Source organism: Trichosurus vulpecula, chromosome 4 (assembly GCF_011100635.1).
Source record: "Trichosurus vulpecula isolate mTriVul1 chromosome 4, mTriVul1.pri, whole genome shotgun sequence".
NCBI lineage: Eukaryota > Metazoa > Chordata > Mammalia > Diprotodontia > Phalangeridae > Trichosurus > Trichosurus vulpecula.
Window position 1 is genome coordinate 299,997,013 of NC_050576.1, and position 13,202 is coordinate 300,010,214.

General features: G+C 36.6%; 1 protein-coding gene across 2 annotated transcripts in view; it reads right to left on the reverse strand.

Annotated features, from left to right (window-relative positions):
- BMPR2 (bone morphogenetic protein receptor type 2) overlaps nt 1-13,202 on the reverse strand; it is a 238,530-nt gene that overhangs the window by 96,291 nt on the left and 129,037 nt on the right. For both annotated transcript variants that reach the window (XM_036755131.1, XM_036755132.1), the window contains exons 2-3: nt 9,032-9,202; nt 8,641-8,811 (exon numbers count right to left, since the gene is read on the reverse strand). In XM_036755131.1, coding sequence (XP_036611026.1) covers nt 8,641-8,811; nt 9,032-9,202 — 342 coding nt within the window. The remainder of the gene's footprint in view (nt 1-8,640; nt 8,812-9,031; nt 9,203-13,202) is intronic.

Genomic DNA, 13,202 nt, shown 5'->3' on the forward strand with positions numbered 1-13,202 from the left:
TTTTACTCTCTGGCTCTAGAATATCAGGGCAGCTCCCCTTGATAAGTTCTTGAAAGATGAGATCTAGGCTCTTTTTTTGATCACGGCTTTCAAGTAGTCCAATAATTTTTAAATTCTCTCTCCTGGATCTATTTTCCAGGTCAGTGGTTTTTCCAATGAGATATTTCACATTGTCTTCCATTTTTTCATTCCTTTGGTTCTGTTTTATAATATCTTGATTTCTCATAAAGTCACTAGCTTCCACTTGCTCCATTGCATTTTCTTCAGTGGTCTTTGGGACCTCCTTTTCCATTGGGCTAATTCTGCCTTTCAAGGCATTCTTCTTCTCATTGGCTCTTTGGAGCTCCTTTGCCATTTGAGTTAGTCTAGTTTTTAAGGTGTTATTTTCTTCAGTATTTTTTTGGGTCTTCTTTAGCCAGTCATTGACTTGTTTTTCATGGTTTTCTTGCATCACTCTCATTTCTCTTCCCAATTTTTCCTCTACTTCTCTTACTTGCTTTTCCAAATCCTTTTTGAGTTCTTCCATGGCCTGAGACCAATTCATATTTTTCTGGGAGGATTTTGATGTAGGCTCTTTGACTTTGTTGACTTCTTCTGGCTGTATGTTTTGGTCTTCTCTGTCACCAAAAAAAGATTCCAAAGTCTGAGTCTGAATCTGAATGAGTTTTCACTGCCTGGCCATGTTCCCAGCCAACTACTTGACCCTTGAGCTTTTTGTCAGGGTATGTCTGCTTGTAGAGCAGAGAATACTTTGTCCAAAGATTGAGGAGCTGTGCTGTTGTTTTCAGAGGTATTTCCACACAGCAAGCTCTGCCACACCAGCGCGCCTTCTCCCCCAAGAACCACCAACCAGGATTGCAGCCCAGATCCAGGCAGGGCAAAGCAGGCTTTGCACTCCTGCTCTGATCTGCTGCTTAATTCCTCCCACTGGCGGGCCTGGGGCTGGAAGTAACTGCAGCTGTAGTTCTGTAGCTGTATCACCTCAGCTGCCCCCAGGGTGGTGGCTGAACCACAAACTCTTTTCACTCTGTCCCCAGCAGCTTTTCCCACTAACCTTCTCTGTTGTCTTTGGTGTTTGTGGGTTGAGAAGTTTGGTAAGTGCCACAGCTCACTGATTCAGGGCGCTAGGGCCTGTTCTGCCCAGCTCCCAGTCTGGTTGGTCCTGGCGCAGCCCATGCTGGGCTCTGCTCCGCTCTGCTCCCAGCTCCGTGTGATAGATCCTTCCCAGCAACTATCCAGACTGTCCTGGGCTGGAGCCCTGCTTCCCTTCGCTATTTTGTGGGTTCTGCAGCTCTAGAATTTGTTCAGAGCCATTTTTATAGGTGTTTGGAGGGACCTGGCAGGGAGCTTAATCAAGTCTCTGCTTTCTAGCCGCCACCTTCGTTAAATCTTTTATATAGGGCAGCTAAGTGGTGCAGTGGATAGAGGACTGGGCCTGAAGTCAGGAATATTCCTTCTTCTCCCTGAATTCAAATCCTGCCTCAGATACTTACTAGCTGTGTGACCCTGGGCAAGTCACTTAACCCTGTTTGACTCAGTTCCTCATCTGTAAAATGAACAGGAGAAGGAAGTGGCAAACCACTTAGTATCTCTGCCAAGAAAACCACAAAAGATATCATGAAGAGTCAGAAACAACTGAAAAATGATTAAAAAAAAATCAGTGTTACTATCTTCTCACCACCCATTTTTCATCATCATCATTGACTTCTATGTATATATCGGGATGAAGTTGTTTCAACTACAGGCCCTATTTTTTTCTTCTACTTATACTAACTTCTACTTATATCTAAATTATACTAACCCTGATCTCTCCTCTAGCAAGTCAGTGGTCTGAGTTGTACACAGATAGCTGATTCAGGAATGGATCCTACATGAGTAACAAGTGCTTTCTTCTGTTAAAGTATAGTCACTTTGTGTGTGTGTGTGTGTGTGTGTGTGTGTGTGTGTGTGAGAGAGAGAGAGAGAGAGAGAGAGAGATTATTTGATGCATGCCATGCCAAGTTCCTAATTCTTTTTGAAAAGAAAGCATTCATAAATAGAAGCTTGAGGCTTCTGTGTATTCTGCAAATCTTTGACTTCTCTTTTTCTATATGCCTACTCCATGTTTTCTAATATATTCATCATTAGCCTCATCTATTTCCACCTTTGCAGTGAAGTCACCAAGTATCAAAGCATATGTTGATTTGATAGAGGGTCTTACTTAGTTTTTGTAGAATTCCCCTAATCACCTTCTGCAGATACTGTTGGTACATAAACTGCAATTATTTTCATGGTGTTCTTTTAGCAAATACTTACCATAAGCACTTCCAATAAGAAGTGACCAAATGTCTCATGAAATAACATTTCTTGCTGCCTTTGGGCTATGGATACTGAGGGGAAAAGTGATGTGCTCTTTGGCTAGATTTGTTAGCAGTGTCTTAAAAGGAGATGAGTTTCCATGTGTGAAAATGTTTTGAAAGCTATGTGAAGCACCACTTAAATTCAAGGTATTTTGATCATCAGGGAGATCAAAAGATGATGCATATTCTTGGCCCTAGAGGGCAGAAGTGGAAATAACCGGTGAAAACTTCAGAAAGGCAAATTTAGACATGAGGCAGGGAGAAATTTCCTAACAATAAAAGCTTTCCAAAATCAACATGGGCTTTTTCAAGGGGTATAATTCCCCTTCACTAAAAGCCTTCAGGCAAGGAGTCATCTTCTCTCTCCTTTACATGTCTTGTGAATTAACCTGTCAGTGCCTGGACAATTTTGTCACCTCTAACATAGATCTCTTTGTGTACTTGGTTAATATGGCCACTTTTCCTATCTCTACTCTCCTCAATGACATTTCCACCTCCTCTATAACTATATCTGGGTTGATACGTTAAAATCTTAGGGTGGCTGCCCTCTTTTTGTTGATGGTAGGAGACAAGTAATCACTTTCCAGGTGTGATGTTCAGTATGAGTTGGTCCAGATGGTCTACAAGGCTCCTTCCAACTCAGAGATTCTTTGATTTTGTGTTATTTTGGAACACAGAGAGGTTATTTTGGAGACATTTAATTGCAACATGCAGGCCCCTCAAGCCTACATTAACTTGGTACTAAATTCCATCTTAAGGGTTATTTCCTACATAGTTATTCAAATAAGTAACACTACCAAATACTTTTGATTTTGTACTTTATAATCCACTATAATGTAAGAAGTAGTTATTAAGTATCCACTACGTCCAAGGCCCTCAAAATACCAATGTTTGACTGTAGGGAAAACAACACTTGACAGAAAAATATATACACGATGATTTTAGGAGGGAGGGTGCCCTATCAAGTAAGGGGATCAGGAAAAGCTCTCGGTAGAAGGTAGACAATACCTAGGGCAATGAAACAGCAGATGTGGTTCTGAGTACGAAAAATTGCTAGTAGGTCAGTGTGGCAGGAATGCAAACACTATCAAGGGAATAATACTTAATTAGCATGGAAAAGCAAACTGTAGTCACTGTTAAGTGTTTTATTAAATGCCAAACCGAGGAGTCTATATTTTCTTAAGGACCCACTGAATTAATCAGGGCAGTGGAATGGTTAGATTTATGCTTTAGGAAAAATTTTTTGGCAGAATTGGGAAGAAAGAGACTGGAAGCAAGGAGTCCTCTTAGGAAGCTGTGGTAAGAGTCCATGAAAGGCATGATCAGAACCTGAACAAAGGTGGTGACTGTGTGAGTAGAGAGAAGGATGACGGCTATATTAACGGGTAGAATTGATAAGACTTGGCAACTGACTAGATATGGAAGGTAAGTGAAAGATTTAGAATGATTCTAAGATTTTGAACTGAAATGATCTGAATGAAGTGGTTCCCTTAACAGAAACAGAAAAGATTAGAGAAGATAAAGAGTTTCATTCTAGACATGGGGAGTTTGACATTCCTACATGAGAACATCTTAAGAGAAACAACCAACGAGTAGTTAGTGATATGGAACTACAGCAGGATGTATAGATCTGAAAGTCTACTGTATAGAGAGTTTAATCTATGGGAACCAATGAGATTACCGAGAGAGTACAGAAATAAAAAAAAAAAGATCACAGATCCTTGGGGATCACCCAGAGTAAACAGAGAGGACATGACTGCTAACGCAGCAAAAAGACCAGTAAGACTGATAGGAGAAGAACCAGAAGAAAGCAATGTCACAAAAACCAAAGGAGAGTACATGTAGGAGTTGGGGGTGGCCAACTATGTGAAACACTGAAAGGTCAAGAAGGTTGAGGAATGGGAAACATTACTATACAGCCATGAAAATGTTCCTTTCTTAACTAAAATATTTTCATTTTTATTCTCTACATCCCAGGATTTATAATTTTTTTTCTTTTTGGCCAGACACCTAGAATCTACAGCCTGAAAAACTAATATGCTATCCAGCATCCAGTTATTTTCACTAGGATTAATAAGAAAGCAAATATTCAACTGAATATGAATATGCTAAGTTTACCCATATGTCACTTCTCTTTCTGGAGAAAGTACCTAATTAATGGAATAAAGTTTCTGAATGAGGGCCCTAGCTTTAGAAGCTTCCAGGCCCTACCTATACAAAAGAACACAGTACCAAAATTCTGATTGGTAGAGTTCTTGTTTTTGGATGAGAAAGTTATAGACTCTATCAATTATGACTCTAGCTAATCACTTCTCATGTAATGCATAAAGAAAGAATTGCTTTTTGGAAAGAAAAGTTAAGCAAAAACTCATATTACACCTTGTTTAACTTGTAAAACCGAGTGAAAAATTAGATTCCTTGTTCTTTTTGAAGGAAGTAAAAATGCTCTTACCCAATATATTCAATATAAAACCAATATACCCAATATAATAAAAACAAATGACCATGGCTAGGTACAAACTGCTAAGGGAAAACAGGATATTGTTGCCTGAGGTTTTTTTTTTTTAACAAGTTGGGGGTAGTTTCTAAAATGAGTGATTTGTAGTATTAATTCTGAAATCATCTGGCTGAGGTAAATCCTTTCATTTTGATATGATTTTCGTTAATAATGTCTTGATATCTTGGAAAGTCTAGTGTTTGCTTTCTATAAATAAGATCCAGCTATTGATATTAGTCATTTAAACTGCCCCTTTCACCACTGTCAGTACTGAAACTCAATTTTTGCCTTAGAACAGGAGTTCTTAACTATTTTGCGTGTCATGGACTCCAATGACATTCTGGTGAAGCCTATGAAACCCTTTTCAGGATAATATTTTTAAATGCATAGAGCAAAATATCTATAATTGCAAAGGAAATCAGTTATATTAAAATGCAAGTATCAAAACCTTTTTTTAAAAAAAGTTCATGCTATTATGGATATGTTTTACATGACTACACACATGTAACCCATATCAAATTGCTTGCCTTCTCAATGGGGGGGGGCGGGGAATAAGGAGGAAGGAAGGGAGAGAATTTGGAACTCAACATTTTAAAAAGGAATGTTAAAAATTGTTTTTACATGTAACTGGGGGAAAATAAGATACTAAACAAGAAAAAAGAAAAGAAAAAAAGTTCATGGACTTCAGGTTAAGCAGCATTTATTGCAACTCAGTTTGCCCAAAGTAGGGCTGAGGATGGAGGGTGAAAAACACTGTCACAAAGGAATTATAAAAGCTGTAATATCATAGAATTTTTGAGTTGTAAGGAGGCCTTTAGAGATCATATAGTTAAGCCTCAATTTGGAGATGAAGAAACAAGATCTAGAGGAGACATCAAGGCCACATAGACAACTAGAGATAGAATGAGAGATACAAGGCAGCTCTTCTGACTTCTAGGAGCATCATTTGGATAGAAACCCAGATCCAGAAAACTGCTTCATGCCAAGTGTGAAAAAGTGGCATTATGCATGAAGCAGCAGCTGGAACATGGAACAGTGACTACATAGCCTGATTACCTCCCCATGTACCTCCCCCAACAAGATCACCTTGTATTTAATTTTGTCTATTTTTTATATTCATTTGTATATGTCCATGTTGTTCTCCTCAATGGAAGGCAAACCCTTAGAGAGCCAGGACAATAATTTTTTAGTCTTCTTGTCCCCAGGACAGTGCTAGTACAGAGCTTAGAATAGGGGTGGAACAACTGCGGCCTTGAGGCCACATGTGGCCTTCTAGGTCCTTGGGTGTGGCCTTCTATGTCCAAGTTTTACAGAACAAGTCCTTTTATTAAGGGAATTTGTTCTGTGAAGTTTGGATTCAGTCAAAGGGCTGCTGAAGACCTAGAGAGCCTCAAGGCTGCAGGTTCCCCATCCCTGGCTTAATGTGGCCATTTAACACTTACTGACTGAGTCTACTGATCACTACTGGTGTTTCTGGGTGCTGAATTTATATCTAAAAAAAGAAAGCTTTTGAGGCTTAGTATTTCCAACAGAAAATGATTTAATAGTAAGGTCAGCAAGTTACCATTAAATCAGGTCAACTAATCCCTCAGTGGTTAGTGACCCCTTGACAGGTTTACAGAGATTATTTTATAACAGAAAAAAAAGGAACTATAATCATGAGGCTAATTCATAAGTTTTACAGGGATAGGCAGTTTTAAAAGAACAGAGAAGTAGGTAGATTTGCAATATTCAGCTGCTGGGCAGTGTAGGGGGCATAATGGGGAGTTTCTAGGATGGGATAACTGCTAGATTAAATATTTCATTGGTTTAGAACACATGTGAATTCACATCCTGTGAATTTTTTTGAGAAATCACCCTTCAGTGGTCCTTTAAGGATTTTTGCTATGGATCTACGATACTCACTGTAAAAGAACTAACTTCTGAGTTAAATGCTTCCCCCCAGTCTTCCAGCTGTCTATAAAGGGCAATCTGACCATTAATAAAGAGTCCTGTGATATTTAAGCTAAATCCTATTATTTTATTTCTATAAAGATATATTTCCTATTCTAACTTATCTACTATTAAATCTTGTTAATATATGTATTCGTGAAATCTACAAGTAATTTAGGATTAAAGGAATATTTATGCTAGCTTAGCTCTTCTTGGGGAAGGAAAACTTAATCCTAAAATAAATCAAATTGATTATTATTAATTGATTTAGAGCCCTCTTTTCTCACGGGTGAGGACATTTAGAATGATGAATAATAAATGAAACAAAACTTTAAACTGAAACTTTAATTCAAAATGTATAAGAAAAAAATTCTATGTGATGCATAGTCTTCCTCCCCGAATTCAGCATATAATCACTTAAGGTATGTCTAAATAACTACTATATATATATACACACACACATACATATACATACACATATACATACACACACATATATGTATGTATATTTATGTAAATGTTTATGTAGATGTATATATGTATATATTATATATATTTATGTTTATTATAATATAATTTATAATATATTTTAATGTGATGAGTAAAACTGCAACTATGGAAAACAGGCCCTGAAGAAAGCTGTTAAGGCCAGCATCTCATCTTGCTGTTTCATTGTGTTACGCAACAATTACTCCTCAACTAGTTTTTATACATAACAATGAATGAATGATTTAAAGTGAAATAAATGCAAATTTATTGTAACTGCTCATATAGACGGGCTTAAGGAGATGGCACAGCTCTTGTAAATTGTAGAGAATTCTACTCCTTGCTGTATTTTACAGTTAAACTAAAAGTATATGGTTCAGTTAGAAGAAACAATTGTGGGAAAGCTTTATATAACACCCTACCCCCCAAAAAAAATTTCATGCAGCAAAATTTTTCCCTTGTTTTATTTCATTTTTCTTTAAATGTAGTGATGTCTTTTGAATTTACATTACAGATATTTCTGGATATACTCTCTACCACTGCTCACTCCACTCCTCACAAAAACTTAAAGGGCTTCTGCTTCCTCTCTTTCCCTTATCAACCAGATAACAGGTATAAGGACCTCTCCAAACCTCAAAGCCATATCAAAACCTCCAACCTGAGTCAGAGTACTTCTAATATTTTCACCTATGAACAGAAAAATTAATTGTAATATTTTTTTAAACTTGGGATTCAATGAAAAACTTTAGTAATGTAAAAGATCTAGGCACCAAAATACTTGCAGAAATACATGCTTAAGCACAAATGAATGAAATAATGGACCAATGGAAAAAATAAAATTGATAATATATTATGGACACTAAAGGAGGATTCTGTACCAATTTTTAAAAGCAGAAGATGAGATGAGCTGAAAACTAGAGAAAGTATAAAATAATATCCACTATCTACAAAAATCTATGGAAGAAGTAATGAACAGAATCAATTAAAATGATCAAATAGCAATAATAATACAAATAAAATTGAAGAACAAGCCCAGAAAGAAACAAAACCAAAAAATCAGGGATACCAATGGAGCACATGGGCTCTCACTATGTAACTGCCCTCTTTTTTTTCCAGCTGTACAATTCTCTAATGATATTCTTTATAGTATTTCCTGTGCACAATTTCTTGTTCATAATGTATTTGCAGCCTGCTCTTGCCCGACTCACTTTATTCTATTAAGATTCCATGCTCCTCTCTCATTTCTGATTTAAGAGAACAATTTTCCTAAAGCGTTTAAACTTTATGAAAACTAACAAGTAACCTTTTCATAGTAATATAAAGGGAACACTGTAAATTTAACTAGAAAGAATTATCTAAGAATTCTGGCTTCAAGTTTTAACTTACTCAAAGGTGTGGTGTCAGGAGGTGGAAAGTTCTCAGTGAAGTTGACATTACATAAGTCTGTTCTGCAACAACAGAAACGGTATGTTCCATTCTGAATTGAGGGAGGGGTGGTTGTCACAACACATTCTTCAAAATGACACTCTTCAGGGTCTCCAATGTGCGACCAACATCCTACAAAGCAATATTTATATAAAGCAGGTTAGGAGAAGAGTCACACTTTCCAAATTTAGTGTTCATATGTGTGTGTATATACATTTATGTTCATTTTTTTCCTAGAGAGGATTTAAATTTAGCTCTGCATTTTTCTTTTCTGCAGCCAAATTAAAATAGACAATTCATAGGTAATTACAAGACAAACAAAATCATGTTAGGTCAGCAAAGTATGACTTGCCTTGTTTCACGAGATTTATGTCCCCTTTGGATTTCTCCCAAAGTCCATAGCAGGTGCTACCCTTTGAACATAAAACAGTGCCATTTTCATGGGATATACGACTCTCACCAATCCCTGGATCTTGCTGATATGGATCTTTAAATGCACATAACCGTTCTTGATTCTGGGAAGCTAAAAAAGAAAGAAAGAAAAAAAGAAATAAAGGAACCAATAGAAAAATAAAACTCACAATTCTCTTATCAAAAACATGTTCAGAGATATATGGATTTCACTTTTCTGTTCCCAACACTGAAAGACAATTGTAATAACTACTGTTCCTTCATTTTGTAATATTATATTGTCCAACAAGAAAATAACTTTCAAAATAATTTGATAAAAGCAATTGTCTATGACTAAGAAACCACTATCCTTCGTGTTCTCCCCGCTAATAAAGAAAATAGCTAACATCAGATTTGCAAAAGGTTTACTTTCTATCCTTCCTTATCCCAGCCAAAAGGGAAAAAAAATGAACAATGTATCCTTAACAGAATAAAGTTGTTAAAAGAAAAATAATAGACACTAGTTGGCTTTTATATGAGTCTCTAGTGTCAGTTTGCATATATGTATGCCCAAAACCAGAAAGAAAATATTTTTAGAATATCTGAGAAATACCAATGTTGAGATCTTATCAATTTTAAGAGGTATGACTATTAATAAATGCATTTTCTCCCCAAAGAGATCATAATTTTCACATCCTCTGGTGTTTATGACACACACATGTTATATAAATGCTCTAATAATAATGAGTAAATTAGAAGCCCTATTTGGAGCAAAAAAATCATTTATTATCTAGATAAATGAATAACTCTGAAAATTCTATAATACTTCATCTATGAATAATAGAATTGTACATCATGATTCAACAGAATTAACAATATAAATGTGTGTCTTTTTATTTTATTAAAAAAACAAAGAATGGTACAATACCAAGAAAGGATCACCAATAGCAACAAAGGACAAACTTGAACCACCATACTTTAAATGAACCACCACCAGTTTCTCATATACAACCTTGTTTTACTGAATTTGATACAATTACCACCAAATAATCAGTAGGTATTAGGGGCCTATGTGCTCAGTGTCACAGGAGATAGCAAAGTAAACAAAAGACACAGTCCCTGACTTCCTCAGAAACTTCGATTAATTGGACAAGAAGACTTTCCTGTTAGAAAGAGAATGTACTGATTGAACCATACAATAACAATGGCTAGCATTTATAAGGTGTTTTACAGTTTGCAATGGACTTTACATATGTAACCTCATTTGATTCTCACAACACCTTGAGGTAAGTACTATTATTATCTTCATTTAACAGATGAAGAAACTGAGACCAAGTTAAGTGACTTTTGTCATAAAGTCTATGTCATAAAGTCATAAAGAGTCATAAAGCTAGTTGGTGCTTGAATTAGGATTTAAACCCTAGTCTTCTCGATTCTAAAAATCCTTCTCTCTCTTCCATCCTGACCATCAAGTGAGAAAGAAAGGAAAATAAAACCACTGTTAAAACATATATAGTCAAGCAAAACATATTACCACATACCCCTCTCTCTTCCCCCAAGAAAACGTGACTTAATCAGTACTCTGAGTCTTTTAGCTATCAGGCAGTGAGTAGCATATTTCATCATTAGTCCTCTAGAATTCTGTTTATACTGATTCAGGTTCCTAAGTCTTTCTAAGTTGCATGTTTTTGGAACATTATTGTCACTATATAAATTATTCTTCTAGTTCTACTCATTTCACTCTGCATCAGTTCATACAAATTTTCCCAGGTTTCTTTGAAACCACCTCCTTCATCATTTCTTATGGTAGTATTCAGTGACATTTATATAACTTAACTTCTTCAGCTATTCTCCAATTAATGCAAACTCCCTCCATTTCCAATTCTTTGTCCCCGAAAAAAGAGTATGAATTATTTTTGTATATTCTTAGAGTTTATTTTATTTAGGACTAATCCTTCCTTTATTTTATCCTCCTAATTCCTCATTCTTCCTTCTCCCCTTTCCATCCAATTTCTCTGTTGAGCAAAATATTCCTCACTGAATTCTGCAGGTATGTGTTTCTATGTGTATATTCTTACCTCCTTTGTACAGTTCATATGACAGGAAGGTTCAAATGTCAGTCACTTCTCTTACCTCTTCCTCCTTGTTTCTACTTATATGAACCAATTATATGAGATAATCTCCCTTAAGTTTCTCCTTTCTTTCTTCCCTAGTGTATTCCCCTTTCCCTCCCTTTCCATTCTTCTTTTAATATCATCAAGACAGGACAGAACCACTTCCAGGCCTTCTGTCTAATTAGACACTCTTTATGATCCCTAATGAAAGTACGATTCAGAAGAGATATGTGTATCAATTCCCATATAAGAATGTAATCAGTTTGTCCTTGTTTAGTACCTTATGATTGTTTACGTTTATCTTTTCATGACTCCTGTGTTTGTTCTTCACAGTTTCTAGGAAGCTCTTTTCATCAAGAATGCTAGTTCCTTTATTTCATTAAAGGTCCATTCTTCCCTCCCCTTAAGATACGGATATAATCAGTTTATAATCAGTAAGTTATTCTCGGATGTAAGGCTATATCCTTCTGCCTTCTGGAATATTCATTTTACAGATTTTGAGAACAGATATTCCTTCTGTAATATCATATTCCCATTCTTTCTTCCATGCTCTCATTCCTTTATAAGAAGAGCCTGCTAAATCATGTGTGATCCTGACATTGCCTCCCTAGTACTTGAATTCTTTCCTTTTGGCTGCTTGTAGAATTTTTGTTTTGACCTGGATACTCAGGATTTTGGTTATCAAGTTCCTGTGAATTTTTATTTTGCGGTTCCTTTCAGAAGGTGACTAATGGATTCTTTCTATCTCCATTTTGCTCTCTTGTTCTAAGAGATCTAGAATGTTTTTTTTTAAGGTGTTATTTTGTTCAGTATTTTTTGTGCCTCTTTTACCAAGCTGTTCATTGTCTTTTCATATTTTTCCCCTTTGCTTTCATTTCTTTACCTAATTTTTCCTCTATCTCTTACTTTATTTCGAAAATAATTTTTTAGCTCTTCCAGTAATTCTTGTATCCAATTCATATTTTTTTTCCTTTGAATCTTTGCCTGTGGCTGTTTTGACTTTATTGTCTTCTGAGTTTGTGTCTTGAGCTTCCCTATCACCACAGCAGCTTTTCATGGCCAGGTTCTTTTTGTTGTTGTTTGCTCATTTTTTCCACCCCATTTCTTGATTTGGAACATTATGTTAATGTTGGCCCCTTCCCACATGGAGGAGGGGGGCGAAGGACTCTGTCTCTCAAACTTCAGGCTTTTTCTCACTGCTGTTTTCAGAGGTAGTTCTAAAAGTTTTTTGTGCTTCCACCAAGCTTTGGTGCTTGGATGTGACCTAGGGAGAGGTATGATGATTGCTTTCTTGGTCTGCACCCTGGGTCCTTACCCAGAAAGGGTCCCTGATTCCTTGGGACCAGAAATAATACTGTTCCTCAGAGTCCCTGATCCTTTGGGGCTAGAAGATACCTCCCCTCAGGGCTTCCACTCCCTCTTGACTGAAAGTACTCCTTTGAATCAGACCCAAAAGTGGGTATAGGTAATGGAGCTGCCAAACAGCATCTGGTCCTGCATTCACAGCACAGAGTAAGTAGCACAGAGGTACCCTATTAATCTCTTTCTGAGCAGTTGCCAGGTCCTCTTTCTGACCTCCTATGTTGTCTTGGGCTGGAAGAGCATCTCACTCTGACCTTTTGTTGGCTCTGCCACTCCAAAATTCAATCTGAAATGTTTGGAGGGGAATGTTGGGAGAGCTCAGTTTCCTTGACTCCACCATCTTGGCTCTGTCCCTGGAACTCCAACAGTTTTCTTTTATGACTTCTTGAAATAGGATGTCTAAATTCCTTTTTTGCATCACGGCTTTCAGATAGTTCAATAATTCTTAAATTATTTTTTCCTCTGTTTTCCAGGTCAGTTGTTTTTGCTATGAGATACCTTATTATTATTATTTCTCCTCCTCCTCTTTCTTCCTTAGCCTTTTGACTTTGTTTTAATATTTCTCATATTCTAATGGAGTCATTAGCTTCTATTTGGTCCATCCTAATTTTCAAAGAACTTCTTTCTTGGGCAAGATTGTAGAGTTCTTGCGTCGAG